The following is a 26,875-nucleotide window of genomic DNA, read 5'->3' on the forward strand; positions in this document are numbered from 1 at the left end:
TTCTAGCTCATCCCTAGCCCCCCCTTAGCGATGCTAAATTATAGCTAAATGTCTTGCAACCTTTTCTCTGGCAAAGGTTGCAGGTGTCTTGCTAAGCGTCTAAGTTTCCAGCACCATGTTTGAGGTTAGCTACAAGCGAGACTTTGGCCACCGAATGAGAAGGAAGGACTCACTGGAGAATAGCCTAATGCTGGGAAAGATTGAGGGCAATAGAAGAAGGGGACGACAATGAGGTGGCTGGATGGAGTTACTGAAGCAGTAGGCGTGAGCCTAGATGGACTCCAGAAGATGGTAGAGGACAGGAAAGCATGGAGGAATGTTGTCCATAGGGTCGCGATGGGTCGGACAGGACTTCGCAACTAACAACAACAAGCAAGACATATGTGGTTAGCTGTAACTGAACTCTGTCCTGGCCTACGAGGTGTGACCGACAGATGAACTTGTGGTTTGACATCTTCCATTTCCTTGTTCTTCCACGCATTTTCTTTATGTCTCACTTTTATGTCCTACCTCACTTTTATATCATGCAGCATTTTTATGTATTCTTTGGATAAAGAAATTTATGGCCCGCCTCAAATATGCATTGGGTTTTATAAAATACATATGCGAAAGCATTTGGGAGAATTCTTTGTTGTTCCTACTTTTTCTCCTAACAGCATATTCCCAATGTAGGAAAACACACGGAACGGTGCACGTCTCTTGAAATTTCTGGTTTAGCGCTAAGTCATTTATAGATTTTCCATCTGCAACTACCAAGAAGCTTTTCTATGCAGCCATCCCGGCTTCTGCATTGGCCAAGGACCGAACGCGCGCCGAGCGTCCTCCTCCGGTTGCTGAAATCCCAGCGTCTCCGGCGGATTTTGCGAGCAGCGAGTGGGCGACCGCTTGGGTGACGTCACTTCCGTCGGGAGTACCGCCACAGTTTGGGGGGGGGGGGAAAGGCGGAGACTGGCAGCGAGTCCGCCCCCCTAAGGAACGGAAGGAAGGACAAACGGACGCCACCAGAGTAGAGAACAACGGGTGCCCCTCCCTCCCGGAGATACGGAGTTCGGGACGGGAGGGGACGATCGTCGCCTTATTATTTTTTTCCCGCGCAGGTGAGGCCGTAAACGGGACAGTTTAAAGAACGACCAAATATTGGGCGCGCGCTGAACTGTGATTGGGCAATGACACGCGAGTGAGGATGTGTGGGGCGCGCGCGAGGAAGGGGCGTGACGGACGGCAGCGGGCGCGCTGCGCTGCGATTGGCTGCGAGGGGCGCGTTAGGGGCAGTGGAAGGCAAGAGGATGCGTGTGGCGGTTGGAGGGGTGGGGGTGGGGGGGGAGGGAGGGAGGGAAGTGGGCTTCGCTGAGATCTCGAGAGAGAGCGCCCTTCTCCGCTTTGGGCTCGAGCGGAGGAGCGGGTCGTGATCCGCGCGCGGAGGCATTCCGAGAGCGCGCGCTCGCCGGGTGATTGGTGGAGAGGGTGGTGGTGGTGGTGGTGGTGGAGGGTGTCGGTCGCCTCATTCTTCCCAGTGTGGCCCGCTCTCTCTACTCGTCGGGGGTTGGGGGGGGGGGGAGAGAGAGAGAGACTTCAAGGGTGAGGTACGCATGCTCCTTGGTGGTCCGAGGGGGCGGCCTGAATCTCTCGCAGACGTTGACGAGGCTGTCAACGCAAAAGAGAGCGCGAGGGTGCTGCTGCCGCCGCCGCCGCCACGCCCCCTTCCCCCCTTCCTGGGTTCCCGGCGAGGGCGGGGCATGGATTGGTGAGTGGCCTGAGGAGGGGCATCGCCGGGCCTGAAGTGGGGAGGGGGGGGGGGTGCGTGCTCGCTTGCCGTCCACGGACCTTATTGGCCTCTTCCTTTGGGGGAAGCCAGAGTGGGGCCTCCCCTGATGACTCTGGTGGTCTGAAAAGGGGTCATGGAGGTCTCTTTTTTTCTCCCCTCTCCCTTTCCCCCCCCCCCCCACAAGAAGCGGGTTTCCAAAGGGCGCTGTTTTGCTCGGCCAGTTGGAAACTTCTGTTGGGTGCTGAAGAGCCCCACTTTCGGTGTGTGTGTGTGTGTGTGTGTGAACTTTTGCTCTTGACCCTTCCGAATATCTGTTTTTTGGTTGCAAAGTTGAATTTGGTTTGGGCCTTTCCTGGGGTAGGAAAAAAAGTCCAGGTACTTGAAAGCTGAACTTGGGTATCTTTCTCCCCCCCCCCCTATCTTGTCTGTCTCCTTGAAACTCTAAAGCAGGGGTCTTCAAACTTGGCCCTTTTATGACTTGTGGACTTCAACTCCCAGAATTCCTCAGCCAGCGTGCCTGGCTGAGGAATTCTGGGAGTTGAAGTCCACAAGTCATAAAAGGGCCAAGTTTGAAGACCCCTGCTCTAAAGCTATTCTTCCTATAGGAACCTATCCAACAGTAGAGATTAATTTCCATGGTATTCTGGATTCAAAGGCGGATATATTTGACGGGATTTGTGTGTGTGTGTGTGTGTGTGTGGGTTTGTTGGGACTTCTAGAATAAATATACGGGTTAACGTTATTTTGAATGTTGTGGGTTAGGTTCTGTACTGTATCACCATATTTTCCCAGTAGGTAGGTTTGGCTGTTTTGCCTTTTGCAGCTTCCTTGCCTTCAAATCTGCTCTGAATGACCCCCCCTAGGCCTCCAAGGCAAATTTAGAAGATTTGTAGGAAGCTGGGGGAGGGAGAGAAAAGTGATGTCTGTCAGTGAACAGGTATCTTGCATGTTATCTCTTACTAGGAATATAAACAGCATGTATGGCATTCATTAGATGGTGTTTTTATTGTTTATTGAGATTTGATTTGGTTCTATGTAAAAATACCAACAAGTCAGTCTAGTTCAGGGTGATTATATTATATTATATTTATTAAACTTATATACCGCCCTTCTCCCGTAGGACTCAGGGCGGTTCACAAGGATTATCAGTTACAGTTCTGGATATTCAAATTAATTTACTTGTTGAGATAACTTCTCACTCGGATCTTATATTTGTGAAAGATGGGGAATGAATGGGTATAAATGATGCTACCATTGCCATGCCCACAGTTTTTGTCTAATAAAACAAAATTCTAAAATGTAGTTTAGAAGTCTCCATGTCTGCCTCTTTTCAGTTGGGTGTGCTGCATGGTGCTAAGCAGCTTGTTGTGATAACCCCAAATACACAGATAACTGAAAGGGAAAGCTAAATGTGTTAATATTTGTGTTTTTTTTTTTTTTTTTTTTGAAAAATACACTGACCAACTGCTGTTAAAGTTGGCCATCTAAAAAAAAACCTTTCAGAATTATGTGGTGCATTTTTTCCTGCTATATTCATATTATGATTAGATAGTAATAACACTTGAAAATAAAGTGACAGGAAAATAAACAGCCTTCAGTTAGATTAGCCTATTGGTTTGTATAATTGTATTAATTAGACCAAAGTTGTTTATACCAATAGACAACAACTGTTTGGAGTTTCAGACAGAAATCTTTCTTCTCCCTATCTTCATGTGCTTGTGGTTATACCAGCGATCTTTCATTTAAAGGATTAGAAGTCCACAAAAAACATGCTTAAATTCTATTTTGTCCCTCAGAATAATTAAGTATAGTAAAAAGCAATAGTTTATATTAATTTTGAAAAACATGTTTTGGTAGGATTTCTATATGGTAATAAATTATATATTACTTTTTTGTGGGATAAAAATATGTTTTGGGAGGTAGATTTTACTATATTTAGGCAAATGCAATTAAATATTTTCCATTGTTCATATTTTTCTGAGATCATAATAGAGTAATAATTATATATATAGCACATGATAAGAAGCAGTTATCCATGAAGACATAGTTTTGTAAATCTTTGAAACTGTTGAATTGTTAATGAAGTAAAATATACACTTGGAAGGATATTAAAAAGCATCCCTTTCTGAAAGTTAGAGGTGCCTAAATAGGACCGTGAAACCATAATTACTTGCTCCTTATCCTGTTTTGCGTTAGAGCTGCAACATCAAAATCAGATTGAAAACAGTATTAACCTTTTCAAGAAACGTCTGAGCACCACAGTCATATAACCATCTTAAATTATTCTATCTCAAATAGACATTAAGACTGTATATAAGAAAAAGGAATGGTCCTATATTTGTGGCAGGTTACTTATTAAAATATTTATAGCATTTAGATAACATATTAGATAAATATGCAGTAGAAGCCAAAGAAAATGCATCCAGCTTCCTAGTCCTGAATATTGAATCTTTTTGCACAACCCCTCCCCCCCAAATAAAAGATCATATCAGCAAAAGAGCTTATGGTTGTATTGATTTTGCATCTTTTGCCGTCACTGCCAATAGCACATGGGAAATGAGGAATGACGTATTATAGCAAAGTATTTTGAAGTGGCTCTTGAAGATACCTGGCTGGCTATTATTGGAAATAGGGCTTTCATGTGTGTGAAAAAATTCTACAATTAATTAGATACGGATTTAGCATGTTTGTGATGGAAATCTATTTTATTTAAAATAATTTCATTAATGATATAATCCCCCTAAAACCAACACCTTTTAAGAAGCCCATCCTGATAAGAGCAGGTTTCTCACCTAGGCTACCTTTATGCATCTTGTTAATTTTGCTACAGACCAAACTACTGGTAAAAAAATCTTCTCTTCAACTAGGAAGTAATTTCTATTTTCCCCCCCAAATGCAGTACAAAACCTTATATCAGGCTATTTAGAATGGCACTCCTCTTCAATTTTTTGATCTACCTGCTCTATCCCTTTGTATTTAACATTTTTTTTGCAAGTATAGCCTACAATAGGCAAGAAACATTGCCATACTCACCAAAATTCCCTATTTAAGATAACAGATAAACAAATGGGTTTGGTTGTCCTTTACATTTGTTAAATTCCAGAAACGGAGGAGCTTCTTATTAGCCAGCTCAAACATAGCTTGTTAAGTATTTCATGCAGCTCCAGCTGAAGAAAGTCCCTATAAAGTAGAAGAATCAGCCCTATGATCCTCAGTGTCTTGAAACGGAGTCATTCCAATCTCTTGGTATTCACTTCTTTAAAAATATGGAGCAGCAAATTATTAAGTTTTAAATATTATTTAATTCTAAGTGAGTCAATCAAATATTATAAATAAAAATACCTTACATTTTATATATGTATATAAAATAAGAGACTAAATATTGCTTTTCTGGTTTTTGTTAATGAGCCTTTGCATTTTTGAAAGTCATGAACAAATCTGTTATCTGTCTTAGCTACTTAACTGTATTCACTGAGTATATTTAATAATTTGAATTTCTAGTGCTTATTACATCATGAGCCATCTATGGTCCTTTGTCTAATTTTATACAGTGGTATGTAGTCCAATAATAGAAAAGGAGGGAGAAGAGAAAAACAAATGAAAAAGCTCAAACTAAGAGAGCAATGGGAATAATCCTCTGCAAATAATCAGTTCAAAGCTGCTAAGACGGATAAAAGAGGGAGAACCCAAAATGAATATAGCAGTGGAAATTGCAAATAAGTTCTGTACAGATTATAAGATACTTGGTGGGCCAGGAAGAACATTGAAATGAATAAGATATATTCAGTTCTTTAATATACTAAAGGGAATATGTCTTTTTTTAAAAAAACAAAAAAAACCCCAGATTTCTGTTCCTGGTTTCAGTAGCATCCAAAACACAACAGTTTGTGGCAACTGCAAAAGTATGGACTTGCTCTATTTTTGTACCTTGACATACATTGACTTGAGAGAAGACCAAAATTATTTTAAGAACTTGATTTTAATGCTCATTAATCAAGAGATATATCTGTGTATCCTCACAAAACACTGAATAAGATGCTAGTTATGTATACCAGAACTTGACTGTAAAATATAAATAACTACAAATACAACTGCCTTAAAAAGAGCCAGAACTTTAGTCTAGCTTGCTGAGTTCGGTATTTGAAAAAGCAAGGGTTCTCCAAAGCTTCAAGCTAAAATTGTTTTAGTTTGATTGATGGCTTTAAATGGACATGTTTGAGACTAAATAAGAGCTTTATTTATAAAAAGTGTGAGCTGCATAATTAAACTATTTTTGTCATACTTGACCCTAGTTCCAAAATGTTACTATTGTGCTGTAGTAGAAGCCAGAAGACTATAGATCAAGTTTTAGCTCTGCCATTTTTCTTGCTGTAGGAGATAACAAATAGTATGCCATATTTCTAATTCAGTGAATTCTCTGTGCCACTGGCAGATCAGTAGCTGGGAAAAATGGCAAAATGGTACTAAATTATAGTTTCTCTCTTTCCATAAAAGAATCTCATATTTGTCTTGGAAGTTTTATTTTTTATTAATAAGCAGTGAGAGTCTAGCCCAAGGACTAGATTGTATTTTCATTAACCCAGGGTTTTTATGGACTTGTGCTAGTAGGGATATTTTTTAAGAATGGTATTCTCCTTTGGCAAATTTTCCTATTTAAAATAGACTAATTCGCATAAAAGGTGTTTCATCTTGCATTAGAAAATGTTTAGATAACTGTTTAGATAAAGATATTTTCTAGTAAACCAAGCTTTAAAAATGGTTCTATTCATTTTTGTCCCAACAGTGTCTGAATTATTTGAGGGAAAAGGTTCACTAAATGTAATTTAACTGCTATATTATGTAGAAGTGTACTTCATTTGTTTTCCCTTCCATTCAGTTCTGTCCAATTTTCAGTGTCTGCCTGAAGTTTCCTTGGCAAAGTTTTTCAGAAGTGGTTTGTCATTGCCTCTTTTCTAGGGCTGAGAGAAAATGACTGACCAAGGTCACCCAGTAGACTTTTTTTTTATCTAAGGCAAGATTACAACTCACAGTCTCCCCCCCCCCCCCCGTTTTTGTGCTGGTTCCTTAATCACTGTACCAAATTGGCTCTCAAAATCGTTTGCTTCTATATAATACTTGAAAATTGAACAGCACAATTTATTTTCTATTGTTTTAATTGGGAAAAACCTACAAGGTTAATGTTGTATTTGCAATTTGTATCATTCATTGTTACTACTAATAAATTCATGACATGGAAAAACTAGAAACTGGAAGTAAAGGTCATCCTTGACTGAAATTGGAACTGGAATTTTGGTTGAAGCACTCACATGACTGGATCTAATTTTATGACCATTTTTATGGTGGTCATTAAGCAAATCACACAGTTGTAAGCCTAAATCATGCAGTTGTTAAATGAATCTTGAGGTCATAAGTGTGTGAAGCCATTCTCCCCAGAGGCCAGAAAAACATTGCAAATGGTCACATGTGGCCGCAGGACACTGCAACCAGTTGTTGAGCTTGTTACTGAGCTTCCCAAAATGGAGTCATGTAACTGTGGGGAAGGGCAACATTTTATGGTGGCTGGAGGTGTTTTACAGGCCTTAACACACCTTTCCAAACCCATCATTAAATGACTGGTTGTAGGTTGCAGGTTATATTTCATCCTACAGTACACACTTACCTTATAGATTTATGATATATAGATTATCAGGCAGTGCTTGAAGAATGCTTGGAATCCAGATTTTTGTCTGAAACAATAACATTTTTTGTCTGAAACAATAACATTTTATTGGCTTGTCAAACTGTCATCAATCTTCCCTTTTATTTAAGATTCCTGCAATATCCTTTCTCTATTTAAGGATTTCATCTGGTTTTCTTTTCCCAATACAAAAGGTCAATAACCCCGATAATATCTTAATTAACAGTAGATTATTGATTATTAAGGGACGCAGTGGGTTAGGATGCTGAGCTTGTCGATCAGAAGGTTGGCAGTTTGGCGGGTCAAATCCCAAGTGCCACATAAACAGAGTGAGCACCTGTTACTCGTCCAAGCTTCTGCCAACCTAGCAGTTTGAAAGCACGTAAAAATGCAAGTAGAAAAATAGGGATCCACTACGGTGGGAAGGTAACAGCGTTCCGTGCATTTTTGGCGTCTAGTCATGCCGGCCACATGACCACGGAGACGTCCTCGGACAAGCGCTGGCTCTTTGGCTTTGAAACGGAGATGAGCACCGGCCCCTAGAGTCAGAAACAACTAGCACGCATGTGCAGGAGAATCTTTACCTTTACCTATTGATTATTAGCATCTATAGTGCATTGTTAAGCCACAAAGGAAAAAAACACAAGGAATATGATATCTAAATAATACTTATCAGACAGTTCAAGAAATATTACTTTTTGTCTTGAGGACAAGTCAGAGAGATTGTTTGTTTCTTGTTGTGTATATCAGGGGTCCCCAAGCCCCCGGTCCCTGAACCAGCATGGGTATGCGGCATGCTAGCAACCAGCCTGCACAAACAATTGAAACCCCATCTGCGGAATGCAGGCAGCATGCAAAACCACGCCCCCTCCGGTCTGCAGAAAAACCTTTCTCCAGTGAACCAGTTCCTGGTGCCCAAATGGTTGGGGGCTGCTTGTATATATAACTATTTTGTAATTAATCACCTATACAATCCAGAGACCTTTCCAGTGTCCCATTTGTAATATGTTTGTTAATCTTCAAAGTGTCAGAACACTATGTGTTGTTTTTATTGCAACAAACTATAATGGCTTCTTTTCTGGTTCCAAATAGAATTTTTCCTTTGCAGTGATATTTTATCTAACCAATTCTCTTTAATATTCCATGTCATATATTAAGTATTGTTTAGTGCAGGGGTCCCCAACTCCTGGTCCGTGGACCGGGGCATGACAGCAAAAGGTCCGCACAAACAAGCAAAGCCCTATCCGTGGGATGTAGGCAGTACACAAAACCACGCCCCCTCTGGTCCGCGGAAAAACCTCTCTCTCCATGGAACCGGTCTCTGGTGCCCAAGAGGTTGGGCACCTCTGGTTTAGTGAAATCATATTATGCGTTTCATTTATATAGACCAAAAATTAGTTCATTCTTATTCCTATGTTTATTTTAAGTTTCCAAAATGATCTTTCTGAACACTAATATTCTAAGTGCCCCACTCCTGGAACACATTCATGTCCATGGCCCCACCTAACTCTTTATTGCTTTGCAAGGTAGCCCTTTTTAGTGACTACAGTTGTGACCAGCAACTTGGTTGCTAAATGATGCAGTCGCTAAGTGGGAAATCAAGTGACTGTAACTGTTTTCCTTTTCCTTACTCTCCTGCCTTTGAAATGCTTACCCAGCGCTGGGATAATTATCAAGAAAGGAATTGCTTGTGTTTACATACATTGAAGAGGAAGAGATTACAAGAGAGTAAGCAAGCACACAGCCTGCTTGCTCTCTTATAATTCCTTCCTCTCCAATTTCTTAACTCTGGTGGAGGGGAGGGAAAAGAAAGGATTAGCACAGAAGAAATTACCAAAAGATTGCCTCTCTACTCTGTGAAGAGCAAAACGAGGGCAAAAAAAATATGATCAGGCACAGAACAATGTATACTGACTGTAATGTCAATTATGTGATTGAAAGATGCTGTGCAGGTCATAAATGCATGTCTTGGTGGCAAAGTTATTTTTCCAATACCACCGTAACTGAATCCTTGCTGTACAAGTAAGTGGTAACTAAGATATCGCAGTAGGCAAGGTCTACCTATATTATCAAAGAAACTTTCATAATTGACAGTGCAATATGTTTAATAAATGAGAAGTTATTGTGCTGTAGGATACCAGTATCATCAAAAAATGATTCTAAGTTTCATTTAGAATTTGAGATCTTAAAACCAAAAATAATTGATGTCTGTAATATAGAGCTTTCTTTGAGTCCATTTACTAAAAAACAAGTTATGTTAAAAGAGGATAGGCAACATTTGGGGATGCTTTTAGTGCTGATGAATAATCTTGCCAGTTTGCCTTCTGATAAGTGAGTTCCTTTTATTTAGCGCACCATTGTAGCAAGTATTTTGTGAGAGTAATTCCAAAGTTATTCCCAGACTGAAAAGTTTTGGAAATTGTAGTATAATAGAATCCTTTTTGTTTTTAAATCTTCATTTTTTTAATTGGGGGGATAAAATACCAAGATGTTTATATTATTACTTTTTTTAAAGCATGTTTTATTTTCTTTTGTAGGATCATGGATTTTCCAGGGCACTTTGAGCAAATCTTCCAGCAGTTGAACTATCAGCGGCTTCATGGTCAACTTTGTGATTGTGTCATTGTGGTTGGAAATAGGCACTTCAAAGCCCACCGTTCTGTCTTGGCAGCATGCAGCACACACTTCCGAGCTCTCTTCACTGTAGCAGAAGGAGATCAGACTATGAATATGATCCAGTTAGACAGTGAAGTAGTGACGGCTGAAGCTTTTGCTGCTCTCATTGATATGATGTACACCTCTACACTCATGCTTGGAGAGAGCAATGTTATGGATGTGTTGCTAGCAGCTTCTCACCTCCATTTGAACTCTGTGGTAAAAGCATGCAAACACTATCTCACTACAAGGACATTACCAATGTCTCCACCAAGTGATAGAGTTCAAGAGCAGAATGCACGCATGCAGCGGTCTTTCATGCTTCAGCAACTTGGGTTAAGTATAGTGAGCTCTGCATTAAATTCTACACAAAGCACAGAAGAACAGACAAATTCTATGAGCTCGTCGGTCAGAAGCAACATTGAACAACGAAATGCTTTTCCAATACGGCGTCTCCACAAACGTAAGCAATCTTTTGAAGAAAAGGCTAGACAACGCATTAGGCCCTCCATGGATGATTCTATCATGTCAGATGTTACTCCTGAAAGTGCACAGACTGTGGTTCATTCACGAGATGAATTTTTTTCCCCAGACTCCTTGAAAATTGTGGACAATTCCAAGACTGATGGTGTGAGTGATAACCAGGAAGATAATACTGTTATGTTCGATCAATCCTTTGGTGCCCAGGAAGATGCTCAAGTGCCCAGCCAGTCTGACAACAGTGGGGGAACTATTTCTCAAATGTCTATGGCATCACAGGCAACTCAAGTTGAAACTAGTTTTGATCAAGATACCGCTTCCCAAAAGAACAATTTTCAGTGTGAGAATCCTGAGGTTGGACTAAGTGAAAAAGAACACATGAGAGTAGTGGTGAAATCTGAACCTTTGAGTTCTCCAGAGCCCCAGGATGAAGTGAGTGATGTCACTTCCCAAGCAGAGGGAAGTGAATCCGTTGAAGTGGAAGGTGGAGGAGTAAATGCTGAAAAAATAGAACTGAGCCCTGAAAGCAGCGATCGTAGTTTTTCTGACCCACAGTCTAGTACTGATAGAGTCGGGGACATTCATATTATGGAGGTAGGAAATAACCTAGAACACAAGTCCACTTTTAGTATTTCAAACTTTCTGAATAAAAGCCGAGCCAGTAGTTTTGTTGCCAGCCAGAATCACGAGGACAACATTCCAAATACAACAAGTGACTGCAGAATGGATGGTGATGCCTCTTATTTAATTAGCCCAGAATCTGGGCCTGCTAATAGTCATTCTTCAGCTTCTGTTTCTCATGTAGAGAATCCTTTTAATGAGAGCACAGACTCACATTTTGTCAGGCCTATGCAGGATGTCATGAGCCTTCCTTGTGTACAAACCTCTGGCTACCGCACAGCAGAGCAATTTGGGATGGAGTTTCCAAGATCTGGCCTCGGATTGCATTCTTTATCCCGGGCGGTAATGAGCTCAAGGGGTGGCGCCAACAACTTTCCTGGGTATCGTCGCATAGCTCCCAAAATGCCTGTTGTGACTTCTGTTCGGAGCTCTCAAATGCCAGACAATGCTCCAAATTCTCAGTTGATAATGAACGGGGCTACTTCCTCTTTTGAAAACGGGCATTCTTCCCAACCTGGCCCACCACAGCTGACCAGAGCCTCTGCTGACGTTCTTTCAAAATGTAAAAAGGCCTTATCTGAACACAATGTCCTGGTAGTAGAAGGCGCTCGCAAATATGCCTGCAAAATTTGCTGCAAGACTTTTCTGACCCTAACAGACTGCAAGAAGCACATTCGCGTACATACTGGGGAGAAACCATATGCCTGTTTAAAGTGTGGCAAGAGGTTCAGTCAGTCGAGCCATCTGTATAAACATTCCAAAACTACTTGTCTTCGCTGGCAGAGCAGCAATTTACCCAGCACTTTGCTTTGACTCTTTTCCTCTCTCCCATGTTGCCAATAATTTTAGGAATGCGTGGAGTGCAAGAGGCAAACACAGTGTGATTTTGCCACACACATTAAAAAAAGGCTTGATTCTTTTTAATACTTGTACCATACCTACCTCACAGGGGTGTTGTGAGGCTTAAACAACTTTTTAAAAGCGCTTTGAAATTAACCAGTTCTGTCACAAAATAAAAAGATTGCAATCCTTGGGAGAAAGCCCCTTTGAATGTCCTGGGGTTTATTTCCAAGTACGCATATTTAGGATGGGCTGTACACATTGGAATTGTTAAATTCTTTCGGATTGGATGGTCTGAAAGAATAAAACCTACTTGTACAGCTAATACATAATTAGCTAGTATTGTTATAAGATGAAGGGCAAACTTTTTAATGGCGTTTTTTTTAATGATGTGAAAACATTTATCTGTACAATAGGTCGCTTAGTGTGTGTGTGTACAACCTAACAAGCTCTGTTGTGAAAGATTACATATCTTGGAAGATGAAACCATCTTTGCACCTCAAAGTGCTTTTAAAGTGTGTGATAGTTTTAACATAGTTTTAGGGGCCTGAATGTATTTTTGGGTTTTGCAGTAACATACACTGTAATGAAGGTGCTTACCTTGAATACAATGCAAGTAAGTTTTAGACTGTCTGATATATGTGTGTGTGTATATACACTTTTGAATACTGCAAAATCTAGGTGTTTCATAGTTTTCCTTTTGTAAAATCTTGTACTAGAAAGTGAAGTGTTTATGTATTATCCTTGATAGTGTTTCTAATCAATTTGTATTCAATGTGTTAAAATTCAGCATATGTCTTATTTGTCTACTGTTGTTATTTTAAATAATTTTCATTTTGGGAAGTTAAAAATAATGTTTCGTTGTGATTAGGGATTCCTTTAGAAATTTCTCCTTAATGCTTCCAAAATTTTCCTTCTCTTTATTGCTTTATATTTAAAGCTGAGTGGGTCTCTTAAGAATATTGTCCTTGTATCTATGATAATGGGATTTACTTTGCATTGGCAGTTCAAGAAAAAACTACTTGGCATTTATCATGGCAGTTAGATTGAGTGCCAGGGCCTCCCATTTAAACAGAAGTTTTTCTGTGTATCCAAGTTTATGCACATTTTAGAATATTCCAGAGTTCTGCACCATGTTTTCATTTTTAAAAAATATCACTTCTATAACTCGTTAAGTGGTAAAATACCTGTTACTTCTTCCTCATATTTTCCCCACAGCAACCAACCCGTGAAGTGGGCTGGGCCAAGGAAGAGTGGCTACCCTAAAAGACACCCAGCCTGCTTTCATGCCAAAGGTAGGATTAGAACTCAAGCTCCCTCAGTTTCTATCTGGGTGTTTTCAACCACAAGATGAAGGTGGTAGTTTTTTGTTTTTTTTAAACATTTTTTATCATTCTATAATCAAATTGTAATACATCTCTTTTCACCAATAATTTCTATTACTAAATGGGTTAGCTATAACTATACAGTCTCTGGGTTTTAGGCTAGCTCTGCAATCCTTAATGTACCTCATACATTTTAATGTGGCTGAGATTGTGGATATAGCTGTGAGGAAATCAAGGGACTGTATAAAGCAGGGGTCTTCAAACTTGGCCCTTTTATGACCTGTGGACTTCAACTCCCAGAATTCCTCAGTCAGCATGGCTGGTTCAGGAATTCTGGGAGTTGAAGTCCACAAGTCATAAAAGGGCCAGGTTTGAAGACCCCTGGTATAAAGTTCTAGTTTATTATAATCTATGCAGATCACATGAAAAAGAAATGGAAACACTAATAGGTTTTTTTGCAAAATTCTAAAAGGGTTTTCTTTACAGGGTTTTACAGTGACATCTGGCAGCAATTTGCAAGTCTCTACTTAAATGCATATGTTGAAATAATTGACAAAAGGAATTCTTAAGTTTGCTTCCTTACCTGTGCTCTGTTAACTGGACCACTGTAGAGGCATATGCAAACCATAATACATAGCTTTTCATGAGTTTTTGAAAGTTTTAGCATATTGCTTTTAAAATGTTATGACACAAGAAACCATGATTTATGTGCTCTTATTTTATTTGAAAGGCAACAAGCCCAATCAGAATTGACTGGGGACAAAAAGTTAAATCCACCACATTTAAAAACCCCTTTATATTAGCTTGAATAGACTAGCTTCTCATAGTCTTAGTTCACTTGGCATATTTTCTCCTTTCAAGCCAGCCAAAAGATTGTTAGCGGCCAGCACTGACATTGTATTCCTTGTTGAATAAGTGGCACTTCCAATATGAGGCAAGATTACTGTTTAAGGTGTGAAAGAGGGAAAAAAAGGTATTATTAGTACATGCTACGTATAAAGTGTAAAAACATTTAACCCTTCATTATATTAGTTTATGAAAACAGTGCCTTTTAATTGCAATGTCAGCTTAGCCACAGTTTAAGTGTGCCAAACTGAGAGAAGTTAGTGATTCATTGTGAGAAAAGCAGAGTGAATGAATCTCTGTTTCGGTTCTTTTCCTCGAGCTCTGATACCTTGGGAAATACTTGGCTTATGCTGTAACTGTGAGGAAGCATAGACAATGACAAAAGAGTATAGGATTAGGGATGTAGAATTATTTAACAGATCTTTTATGTTAATCCAACAGGATTCTAGCCCTTAAAATTGCAAAAATCTGCTCAACTATGCATCTTTTCAAAACCACAGGTCCCCATCTGCAAACTGATCAAAGTGAATGAAAAAACTACAGAAAGTAGCAATGCAAATCAGATCATCTTACCACAATTTTTGAGAGAAAGAAGTTGGTTGTCTGTTGGTAGAGGTTCTGGGGTTGTAACATCTAAACCAGCTGCGGCAATTTGCCCATTCACTAAAGCTTCATAAAGATCATCCTGATTGACTACTGCCCCCCTGGATAAAGCACAATAAGAGAGATGGGATTTATATATATTTCTTTTTTTATTCAGTCATGTCCGATTCTTGGAGACCAAACAAGTTCCTCTGGTAGTCTTAGCAAGATTTTTCAGGAGTAGTTTGACATGGCCACTTTCCTAGGGCTGTGAGGAAGTGACTAGCTCAAGGCTATCCAACTGACTTTGTGCCCAAAGTGGGACTAGAACTGTTGTCTAGTTTTTGATGCCTTAACCACTCCACCATGTTGTTATGTCCCATGGAAATATTTTATAACAAAATTCCTTATTTTGTCCCTTTGCAGATTTTGGCAATTCATAAATAACACTAAGGTATTTTTCCATTTTAGCACAGCCTGCCTTAGATGTCTTCCAGATATAATGGACTTCCGTTTCCATAATTCCCAGTCAGCAATTGTCACCAGTTTGCTTGATCATACGGTCAATGCATACGTTTATCTTAGAAGTGAGCAACCTTCAGGCCGCAAAAAGTTCGTTACTTGTAGCTCTCATAGCAGGTGTGACAAACAATCTTGCACTTTTTTAAAAACATAAGGCTCCCTATCATTCCTTAAATCTTCCCCCCCCCCCATCATACTGCTTTTTCATGTTTGGAGATGCTTAAAGTACAAGAAGTATATCCCAACATATTGCAAGATTTGGTGCTCGTGAAACGCCCCTTTCAAAGCCTCCAAAACAGAAAATAACATTTCTAAAACTTGTCCTGCTAATTCCAGTGATTATATCTTTAGCCACTCGCCCTGTGGCCCACTTGCAGATTAGAAGAGGATTATTAATTCCTACCTTTACAAAATGTTTTGCTTGGTTGTATCCAAAACAATTCCAAATATATAGGAAAGCGTGAGAGAGTACCAATGTTCAAATCGAGGACAGTAATAGTGCCAAAAAACGATGCTAAGGATCAAACGGAAGGTGTAATCTAAGGCGTAATCACTTCCTAGTTTTAACCTTAAATACACTGAGCGGAGGAAAGTAGGTTGATTTCTTTCTGGAGTAGCTGAGGGCTAAACAGCATTTGATTATTTTCAACATGGTGCTTAAATATAATGGATGCATGAAGAAGAATTTAATTTGAATTATTTAAGCGAGACAGCATTCTAATAACACAGGAAGAAGTAAAACTACATGGAAATATATCACAGCAGTGGTAGTAACCTCCACAAAGATGGAACTCTAATCCAGGAAACAGGTACATTTCTCTCGCGTTATACACAGTGCCATGTCCCTGAAACAGAAGCAGCAGCAACAGTAGCAGCTAATGCAAGGATGGAGAAATAATGTTTGAAACATTGGTTGAAATATAATCCATTTTCTTCAGCAATGGAAATTTAACTATGAAGTTGTTTAAGCAGTTGAAGATAAGTTTGAGGTGCAATGCATACAAGATACTACTAAACAAACATATAGATACCAGGGGATATTGGTAGTTATCTCTTTGGGCAATTTCTGCATTTTCCCTTTATTTGTGATGATTATATTTGTTGCATACAATTATAAAAACATACAGTTTTTAGATAAGGTACCTAATGTGGTTTGATCACCAACATATTATAGTTTCCTACCTTGATAAAAAACCTATTCCTTTAAGAATAATCTTAAGATAACTATAAATAATATAACAACTGATGCAGAATATCCCATGTAGCAATCGCAGGGACACTGGGTTTGCTCTTTTAGGAACAACATGGTTTAAAATATTGGCATTATAGATAGTGGTGGATATTCAAAGAGACACAGTATTTATCCAACTAGCTGTAGAATATCCTGTTGGGATGTTTATATACACAGGTAGGTATTCTTTAGTTTACCCATTTAATGAGTCACCCACCAGATGCATTTGTTTTCAACCCGTTGAGAAAAGCTGATCTATTTCCACGTGGCTCAGCTTTCCTCAACTAGCTGAAAGTGGATTATTGGCTAGAGGGCAGCTTTCTCCTCACAGGTGCAAAATCAAGAATGTGTTGTGATTCAGGGTCAGCCTGTGGGTTCGGCAGTTGGGTCGGACGACTCAGAGGAGGAGGGGGGGTGTTGAAGAGCTTGCTGAGGGGGTTGAAGATCTTGCTGATGAGAGCCCTCAGCCGGGCCCCTCCCACCTGGTCACCACGGAGACCCAGCTGTGTGAGCCTGACAGCGTGGATGAAGATGACCCACAGCTGGCCCTGTTCAAGGACGCCCGATGCAGGAGGCAGTCAATCAGGAGTAAACAGAGGAAGGCAATGGGGCACCTCGGAAGGAGGCAGAGAGAAGCCACGCCCTGAACTGTAAAAAAGGGGAATGCGTGGGAGGGCTGGTTTGCTGAAGGCAACCGCTTGATTAGTTCCTGTTTCATAGCTCCTGTTTCATGGTTGGTGTCTTGTTTTGCTCTGTTTTATCTTAATAAATTTGGCAGGCTTAATTCCAGCCTCTTGCCGTTTGTAAAGGGGTTGTCCCTGCCTTTTCTGCAGGGCCGGTAGCAGGCTGGTACAGAACAGAATGGCGAGCTGTGTGCTGTGGAAAATACAGGTGAATCTGGGTGAGTTCAGTGGTATAGAAGAGGAAAGAATAGTTTTTTTCACCTGCTTGTGTTGATGAATACTGCTGTTTTCTTCATCTTACGAAAGAAGTCCCGATTGCACATCCCTTGAGTTTCAGGCACCAAAGAACAAGTTACAATGACAAAGTCCGACTCCTCTGCTAGCTTGTCAAGGGGTACTTGTAAAAAAAAAAGGAACAAGAGATTGATATAAATTATTAAAAGACTAGCTTTCTTTTTGCTGGCTTTCAGTCACCCGTTTTTCCAATAGGTCAGTTTAGCAAGGATACTTTCCAACGAGTCAGGTGTGTGTGTGGGTGTGGGGTGATGTCATATTTAAACCTAAACAATTTTCCTTTTACTACTTTTTCTTTTTTTTTTTTACACCTCAGTGGTAAAATCAAGATCAACAATTGTTAAGCAGAAAGTTTCTTGTACTAGTTTTTAGCCAGTGATGTGAAGGAATAATGGCAGCCCTATCTTTTACATTTGCCAACAATCACATGAATAAAAAAGGGGAAAATAATGATCCTGATTATTTAAAAAGAATCCAATTAACGCTTAGATTTGAATGATTTAATAGATCAGTTTTGAGTTGCTGTGAGTCAATAATCTAACGTCATCCAATTTATGCTGCATTTTGATAATTTATCAATTCCCCAATCTGCCATCATCCAACGTAATACTTTTTCAACAATGATCCCGGTTTGTTCTGCCAACCTAGGGCCACGTTCAACATTCTTTAGAGAAGCCTGACAAAGATCAAAGTAAATGAATTCTTACTTTCCTCCTATTTATATATCAAATTATTTAAGGGTGGAATCTATATTCCTCTCTGAGGAAAGGCCTGTACTACTACTACTTTTACAATTCCCCCCATAAATACAAAAATAAAAACTTTGTTAAATCTCCCCACAAGTATAATCAAGTATCCCAAGAATTACTTCATGTATATCTTGCTTAATCTCATGTTTCATTAAAGTTGTTTTCTATTTAAATTGTTTACAACAATCAGTGGACAAAAAACAAATATAAAGAAATTCATATAAATAAAACACAACTCTCACCAAACTCTGCTTTTAATTCCACAGCAGCTTCAGGTTTGGGGTGATGACCTGAATACAAAAACCTTTTGACTCCAAAAGGTTTCAGACGATATGCTACGGCCTGCCCTAGAAGCAGAAGGAAAATACAAAAACTCTTCACTCTTGACGTGGTAGTTGTAAGAAACATATAGTCATTTCTGAAAGATTCATATATACCAAAAGTTTTTTTCTTCCCCAATTTGGTGTCCCTTGGATCTTAAGATTTCAGTTTCAAGGATGCCTTCCAAATAGGCAAAGGACTGCATTATTAGCCAAACAAGGAAAACAATTTCAGAATTAGAGACATGGACCACAGCCATGTTTGATGAATGCAACTCCTACACTGACCCAACTTGATCAAGTAGGAAAAAAAAGTAAAGAAAAGAAAGACTCTTGGCCTTTAGCCAAAAGTATACTTTACTAAAGCCAAAGTGGTTACAGAAGAGGCAACGCTGGATTTGAGATTTTCATCTGCAAAAGATACTGTTAACTTTCCCTTGATTTACAAGGAGCCCAGGCCAGACAACCAGTGGTCTATTGAGTAGAAAAGTACTTTTCTGTGGATGTCCTGCTAGAACAGGGGTCCCCAACCCCCAGTCCATGGACTGGTACTGGGCCACAGCATGCCAACAACCGGTCCACACAAATAAGCAAAGCCCCATCCGTGGGATGCAGGCAGCACACAAGACCACGCGCTCTCCGGTCTATGGAAAAACCTTTCTCCATGGTACCGGTCCCTGGTGCCCTAAAAGTCAGGGACCTCTGTGCTAGATGATATAGCAAACCACAGCTAGTCATGTTCATGTTGGTCAATGCCTTTGTGATAGCTAGCTAGCCAGTATTATAGACTTTATTGCTAATCTCAATTCATTATAATGAGCTTTACTTTGACAAGGTACTGTCAGTTGTATCAAATATACTTATTTGAAAGTGTATTCTCTTATTCTTATCCAGAGCAATATTTGAAAAATCTCAGATCTGAGTGACAGCAATGACAAAATCAAAAACCAAAGGCAAATAGTATCTTCTGGGATAACAGCTATTTGTTTAAAGAGTAATCCACAGGAGAAAGTCCACTTTGCACTAGAGTTGCTGACAACCTGAATCAGTTTTTAAGTTCAAGTCTCCAATTTTGAAAAGATAGCACAACTACACCTCTCCATTGTGTTGTGCTTGCTATGTAGATATTCAGTTAACAATAACTGGCAGTGATTTGAGGTTTGAGTTGAGCTGCCATTTGCTTCTCCCAACCTACGTAATGGAAATCTTTTTATATATAAAATAAATTTACATATAAAGGTAGATATTTTTAAAAAAGGATTACCTATTCTTCCCAGCCCTATAATCCCAACTGTGCTTCCCGAAAGTCCATAACCACACATCCAAAGAGGCTTCCATGTTGTCCAGCCTCCGCTGCAACAAAAATTGAAATGCAAAAGGGGCATTAATGAATTACTTGCAAGATGCCAGTGCTACGGTTACAGAGTTCTCCCAATGCAGTCCAACAACAGACTTACAACTGTTGCAAACTCAACCTTTGTCCTAAAGGCAGTTGCTCGACCAACAGCCTCCCCCTCTGAAATTTGCTAACATACAGCAGCCATTATCATCCCAGAATGGTAGGTATTTGATTACCACCACCTCCAAATATTCAAGCCAGTACAATATGCTCCCCACCTTTTACCCTAAACAAAATTGTAGACACTCACTTCTTCACTTCCACCACTGATTCAGGCAGCCTGCGAGATGTTGCTAAGAGTAAAGCAACTGTCAACTCAGCAGTGGCATCTGTCAGGATATCAGGTGTGTACCCCACACGGATTCCACTAGAATTTAAAAAAGAGACTTGTTCTTCACATTTTCATCACCATTTCTTTGAGGCAGGCACTTTTAAGCAGGGTAGTTAAGCACCTTAATCATACAGTGCAGCGCCCCCCAACCTTTTGGGCACCAAGGACCGGTTCTGTGGAGAAAGGTTTTTCCACGGACCAGAGGGGACGTGGTTTCGTGTTCTGCCTGCATCCTGCCAATGGGGCTTCACTTGTTTGCACAGCCTGGTTTCTGACATGCTGTGGCCCAGTGCCGGTCCATGGACCAATGGTTGGGGACCCCTGATATAGTGCATACGTCAAGGAAGCAACTCTTCCCTCATAAAAGAATGGAAGTAATCCCTTGAATAAATCCTTTGTATATAAGATAATCCACAAAGAACCAACAACATGTTTTGTTTTATAAAGTTTATATAATCTGAAAAGAGCTGTGTGAGTGAACTGGCCATAGATGGGTCTATGTAGCATAAAGAAAATAATAAATGGAAGAAAGTGTTCTGCTTCCCCTTTGACATAATTGGCTTCTAAAAATGAATTTATACAACAATATATTCTGAAATAATCGTACTTTAAAACCCAAATGAGAAATAGTCTAGGTTCACTGAGGCAAGTAACTGCAGTTCTTAAAAAGGACACAAATCTTTGAACCTTAAAACCCAAGCTGCTTGAACCAAGCCCCATCCAAGGATCTTATTATACAATTAGTAATCTTTACAAAAGAGCAGCCTTTCCTTTAAAGAGGTTGGGCCTAAATTATATACACTTCGGTTGGTGCTTTTCCAGGAAAAAGAACTCCAGTTTTTCGTGGAGAAAAGAAATTGGCAGACTGTATCACTTAAACCTCCCACTACAATTCTCTCCTAATCAACCCTGCTCTGATCTAGAATGGCTGAATTTTAAATTATACAAGTCTTACCGTTTTTTAATTTCATCCATAGCTAGATGGTCATATCCCACTGACAATGTACTAATTACTTTGAGGCTTGGCCCTGGAAAAAATGAAGCTGGTGAGAATCAAACTGCTGGCAGTAGGCAGAATTAGCCTGCAATACTGCATTCTAACCGCTGTGCCACCACGGCTTTTGATTTTATATTAGCCTTACCACCCAATCAACTGCCATAATATTGCCAAAGGTTAACAAGCAGCAATAATGTTTTACAAGATGTCTATCTTACTCATTAATAAAACACAGAAAAATTGGGTAAAATTTAATATGAACATTTTTTAAAAAATCAAAAGAACCAATGAATGGAAGCATACTTTTATCTAAATAGGTTTACAAACTTCATTTGCATTATCAGTCAACAAAACCTTAGCTCAGCCATTAAAGTCCACTAACCCCAATCTATGGAATGGCAACTATTTACTGCACAAGGACCATTATTTCTCAAACAAACATTTTTTAAAAGATTGTTTTCCCTTTAGTGTGCATCCAAAGCAAACCACAAACCTTCAGTAATGTTCTGGAATATGTAAAGGTAAAGGTTTCCCCTGTCCAGTAATGTCCAACTCTGGGGGGTGGGGGGGTGTGCTCATCTGTTTCTTAGTCAAGGGAGCCAGCATTGTCTGAAGATATTTCCGTGGTCATGTGACCGCATGACTATACGCCAAGGCACACAGACTGCCAAAATGGTACCTATTTATCTACTTGCATTTGCGTCATTTTGAACTGTTGGGCAGGAGCTGGAGAAAGAACGGGAGCTCACTCCGTTCTGTAGTGCTTGGGTCTCAAACCAAGGCTGTCAGCTTTCCAGCTGGTAAGCTCAGCAGCTTAACCAGGAGCCATTGTGCCCCTTTCTGGAATATATAACTATCTAAATTGAGCTAAACATTTATTTTGAGTGAGCAGTCCAAACGATATATTGTTAACGAAGCAGAAAACCATGGTTCTATTTTCAGACTGAAAAGCTGCCACAGCAGTGTGTTTTAATACACCAAACGTTTAGCAAGTCTTTCTTTTTCTTTTCAGCTCACTAATCAACTGCCACATTATGAGGTCAATGTGTGCTGGTAAAACTCAACACACAAAGATTGTGCACTTGCACAACCGATAGCTGTGTAAGAGGAATCTTTTGCACAGGGCTGGAAGATCCAAAATCCCTTTGCCCAAAATCCATACAACACATGGAAGTATGCGGGGGAGAAGAGAAAGAAATTAACAGAGCCTTCCATGCATACTTACCAAGGGTCAATAATAGTAAACTGGGCAGTTCTAATAAGTGAGTCAAATCCACACAGACTGTGCTCCATGTGTACAATCCTAATTCAGACATTAAGGCTAATACATAAATCTACAGCTCCAGAATAGACTGTTATGAGGTGCTCTAAGGGCTACTCATGTATTCAAATAAAGTCAGAATGATTTTTATATGCAAACAAACCATCATGTACGGGAGAGGGTTAATTTGTTATACATTCAGCATTGAATATAATCATGGCTTAAAAATTTTTGACATTATGGTTTATTATACTTAAAGACCAAGGCCAGACAGTGTGCATCTTCAGCAGACAGCACAGAAACACAGAGCTATGAATGCAACATAAAATTGGGATTTAACAGCACATCTGGCTCAAGGGATGTTTTTCAGATCCAGAATGTCTGGCCAGATATCCTGAGGGGTTGGAGGCAAGCTATCACAGAAGGAAGGAGGTAGGAAGGAAAATAAAGCTGAAGCTGGATCCAATCCCAAGCATCTGAGGCTTTATTCCTCTGAAAGGAATTAGAAAACTAATTTTGTTCTCCTAGACCAGGGGTAGGCAACCTTGGCTCTTTTATGTCTCATGGACTTCAACTCCCAGAATTCCTGAGCCAACATGGCTCAGCATGGCTGGCTCAGGAATTCTGGGAGTTGAAGTCCATGAGTCATAAAAAAGCCAAGGTTGCCTACCCCTGTCCTAGACCTAGAGTGAAATATGGCATTATTCTCAAAAGTTACCAAAGCATCTAATAAATTTTTCCCTGCCGTGTAAATAGTTTGGTGATACTGAGCGAGCTAATGTCTATATAGGTAGCCTTCAACTTATCACCACGATCGGGATCGGAAAAATCACGGTTAAGTGTTCATAGAATTAAGCGACACATCACATGATTGTGACTTGGGAGCTTCCTTGCCGGCTTCCCCTTTGACTTTGCTTGTTGGAAGCTGGCTGGGAAGGTCATAAGTGGCAATCATGTGACTCTGGGATGCTGCAACTACTGTAAATGCAAGCCCTGGTCAAGTGCCACCGTGAGGATGCTGCCATGGCGTAAGTGAAAGGACTAGTTGTAAATCACTTTTGTCAGTGCCATCGTAACTTGGAATGGTCGCTAAATGAATGTTCATAAGTTGAAGACTACCTGTAGTACCTCCATACACATAACCTTTTTTGAGCATATTGCAGGTCACCAGCTTTTCCATGCCCACCTGCTGCATCTAAGACTTCCTTGTCTATCCGGTCAGACAGTAGACACAGGAGGCCATCTTTGCCAGCTATCCCTGCTAACAATTCTGCCTGTGGGATTGGTTCCTCTGAATCCCACTGTTGGACGCTGCAACTAAAAGGGAAGGAAGAAGCAGACCAAAATTAGACCAGGCAGCGATCCAATGTTCTGAAGGTTGCAAAATTGTATTGCTTAATAAAACAAGGACAATTAATTGCGAAAATAAATGTAAACATTTAGGGCAAAGTTACTTAACTTTGGGGTTATTCTGCTACTCGTGTTTTCCTATGTCAGAGAATGAAAAGCCAGCTATTCTTTCTCACAATGAGTTAACAAATTTGATAAACCAAAGCTCGCCCTGTTGAACGTTTCACAAAAAGTAAGTTATTGCTAACATGAACATGGACTTTGCATTTTAGACGATGAGTCCCAATCACGGAGTAATTCCACTCTCAGGGATCAACTACAGAGGATCCCGAGAGCTTATGACCTCCTTCGGTTTGGATTGGCCAAAAACTGTGAAGGACGATAACAGTTTTGGCAGCAGAAGTGGGAATTTTTAACAAGAGCTAGTTACTTGGCCAAAGCTAGTTTAAGGAATTTAGGCAGGTGAAGGAAGGCAAGAACAACTGTGGATCTCCCTTGTTGCTCTAAATCAGGGGCAATTGTAAGACTTGTGGACTTGGAACTCCCAGAATTCCCCAGCCAGCCAAGGTTGGAACCCTGCTCTAAATTAACACTTGAGACGGGACAGATGCAAAAACGAGACGTCTAATCCGTGTCTTCATAGCCCAGGGGTAGGTAACCTCAGCTCTTTTAGGACTCATGGACTTCAACTCCCAGAATTCCTGAGTCAGCTATGCTGACTCAGGAATTCTGGGAGTTGAAGTCCATGAGTCCTAAAAGAGCCGAGGTTACCTACCCCTGTCATAGCCCAACAATCCCCAAACGGGGCCAAAGAATGAAGGAGGAAGGAGAAGAAACGTCTGAGAAACGAGCAGGAAAAATGTAGCTTGGGGAGAACGTTCTTCTCAGCCGTATCTGCCCGTTGGCTAACACGTAACAGTGTGAACTCGTGGTTATACCTGCTCGTCCCGCTCCCGGTCCCGCCTCCGGGAAGAAGGAAGCAGCAGCAAAGCGGGAACCTCGGCCTGCAGCAACCCGCGCCCTCCCCGCGCTCGTAGCCCCGCTGGAGGGCAACGGGCCCATTGCAGCTGCGGGCCCTTTACGCGGCCCTGCTCCGCACCAGTTACAACGACTCCTCGGCTCTGACGGGAAGCAAGGTTTTTGACCGTGTCACCCCCGCCCCTCTCCCCAAGCACGTGAAGGAAAGTTTGGACACGCATCCGGGCTGCACGATTCCGGACGGTCCCCAGATGTCAGCGATGGGTTGAGTGGAGTCGGTTTGGGCTCTGCTAACCGTCCAGATGTTTGCAGCCCTGGAAAACCGGGACCTCCCGACCCCCTTCTCCCCCCTCCCCCTCCCCCGGCCGACCTCCTCAGCTACGAACATCCAACCGGGGAAGGGCGCCCGCAATGGCCGCTCCTGCGCAGGTCTTTCCAAAGATCAAATCCTGGAGGAAATATAAGACCCGCACACACACCCCCTTCGGGAAAAATCAAGAGAGCCCCTTCCTCTCTTTGCATTAAGAAGCAAGGCGAGCCACTCACACGCCGCCGGCCTGAGCCAAGACCGCCTGCCCCGCCGGGGGGATCCTGCGAGTCACAAACACCTTCATGAGCTGCTGCACCGCTGAGCTCATCGGCGCGTCTCGCCAGGAGTGAAGCTGGCGCCTTCCGCCCCTCGACGCCTCTTCACCCTTGGCCCTGCGCGCCGGCGGGTGCAATTGGCCCGGCAGCGCCCCCTGGTGCTCGTCGCCCGCCAGGTCAAAAAAATGCTTCCTCTTGCAGGCGCTTTGAGGGGAGGGGGAAGAGGCCCCGCGCGGTATACCCATCGGCGCAATCCCGGGCCGAAGGTTGAGCTAAAACAGGGGTCTTCAAACTTGGCCCTTTTGTGACTTGTGTACTTCAACTCCCAGAATTCCTCAGCCAGCCATGCTCCCATATGACTAGCTATGTTATGGTTTCAGTCTGTTTAGTGCGCATGTCTAGAAGAAGTTCCCACAGTTATTTTCCTTATTGTTTTGTTCACTTTGTTGCTACTGTCTGTTACGTTAGGATGTAGTGAGCTAGCTCTTCTTTATAATATATATTTTTGTAATTAAAAGGTATTTAGTAAGATTATGCATCGTGTTTTATTTCCTTCCTGCATGCACATCATGCATTCTCTGAAGCACGGTCCTTCGCCCTCTACAAATTCTGGGAGTTGAAGTACACAAGTCACAAAAGGGCCAAGTTTGAAGACCCCTGAGCTAAAAGGAGCCTATGAGCCTTATTTTCAGATGAAAAAGAAGAAAGCAACTGAACCGCAGATCAGATTGGGCGCCATGGAGCCTTGGTTTGTGGGTAGTAGGTTAGTTCGGAAGGTGAAACGGGAATGATTGCGCAGATGAGCTCAGAATCCCGACACTAGCCGTGTCTGTGTTTTTGCGTTACCCTCTAATTCAGGGGTCTTCAAACTTGGCCCTTTTATGACTTGTGGACTTCAACTCCCAGAATTCCTTGAATTTCTTGATTCAGCCCTGAATCAAGCCTCCAAATACTAAAGGGGGCATGCTAGGGCAGGGGTAGGCAACCTCGGCTCTTTTATGACTCATGGACTTCAACTCCCAGAATTCCTGAGGTGGCTCAGGAATTCTGGGAATTGAAGTCCATGAGTCATAAAAGAGCCGAGGTTGCCCACCCCTGTGCTAGGGACATGAGATTCAACTAGTCTTGTAGTTGCTTGAAGACTCATTCAGCTAAGACTGGACAGGCCAAGCAATGACTGATCTCTATTAAGGACACTTTTATGTTTCAAAAAGTGAAATTCTAATTCTGATTAAAGAGAGGACTTCGTTAATGAACTGAACATTGTAGACATTATGTAAAAAAAAAAGTGGGGTTCAAAATAACTAGCATGGAAAAAAGTTGAAAAAAAGCCAGAAATAAAATTTGGATTTATTTTAATGAATTCAGAGAGAAAATGCAAACT

At 41.0% G+C, this 26,875-nt stretch overlaps 2 protein-coding genes across 4 annotated transcripts; one reads left to right on the forward strand and one right to left on the reverse strand.

Moving 5' to 3' along the window:
* The first annotated feature begins 931 nt into the window (after nt 1-931).
* On the forward strand, nt 932-12,839 carry ZBTB5 (zinc finger and BTB domain containing 5). 3 transcript variants are annotated; one of them, XM_083355132.1, is made up of 2 exons: nt 932-1,097; nt 9,980-12,839. In XM_083355132.1, exon 2 carries the CDS (start codon nt 9,984-9,986, stop codon nt 12,009-12,011), a length of 2,028 nt encoding a protein of 675 aa, XP_083211258.1. In that variant the 5' UTR covers nt 932-1,097; nt 9,980-9,983; the 3' UTR covers nt 12,012-12,839. The 3 variants fall into 3 exon arrangements, with proteins under 3 accessions (XP_083211258.1, XP_083211257.1, XP_083211259.1); XM_083355131.1 differs by having other exon boundaries at nt 938-1,177; XM_083355133.1 differs by lacking the exon at nt 932-1,097 and adding an exon at nt 8,130-8,777.
* Nucleotides 12,840-14,067: 1,228 nt separating this feature from the next.
* Nucleotides 14,068-25,620, reverse strand: GRHPR (glyoxylate and hydroxypyruvate reductase). The gene is made up of 9 exons (XM_083356791.1): nt 25,453-25,620; nt 23,765-23,895; nt 21,276-21,348; nt 20,240-20,356; nt 19,855-19,943; nt 18,513-18,617; nt 17,489-17,624; nt 14,783-14,913; nt 14,068-14,306 (listed from the first exon to the last, which is right to left on the reverse strand). The coding sequence occupies exons 1-9, from the start codon at nt 25,542-25,544 to the stop codon at nt 14,185-14,187; spliced, it is 996 nt and encodes a 331-aa protein (XP_083212917.1). The 5' UTR covers nt 25,545-25,620; the 3' UTR covers nt 14,068-14,184.
* Between the last annotated feature and the right edge of the window lie 1,255 nt (nt 25,621-26,875).

Source organism: Vipera ursinii (genome assembly GCF_947247035.1).
Source record: "Vipera ursinii genome assembly, chromosome: 2".
Taxonomy (NCBI): Eukaryota; Metazoa; Chordata; class Lepidosauria; order Squamata; family Viperidae; genus Vipera; species Vipera ursinii.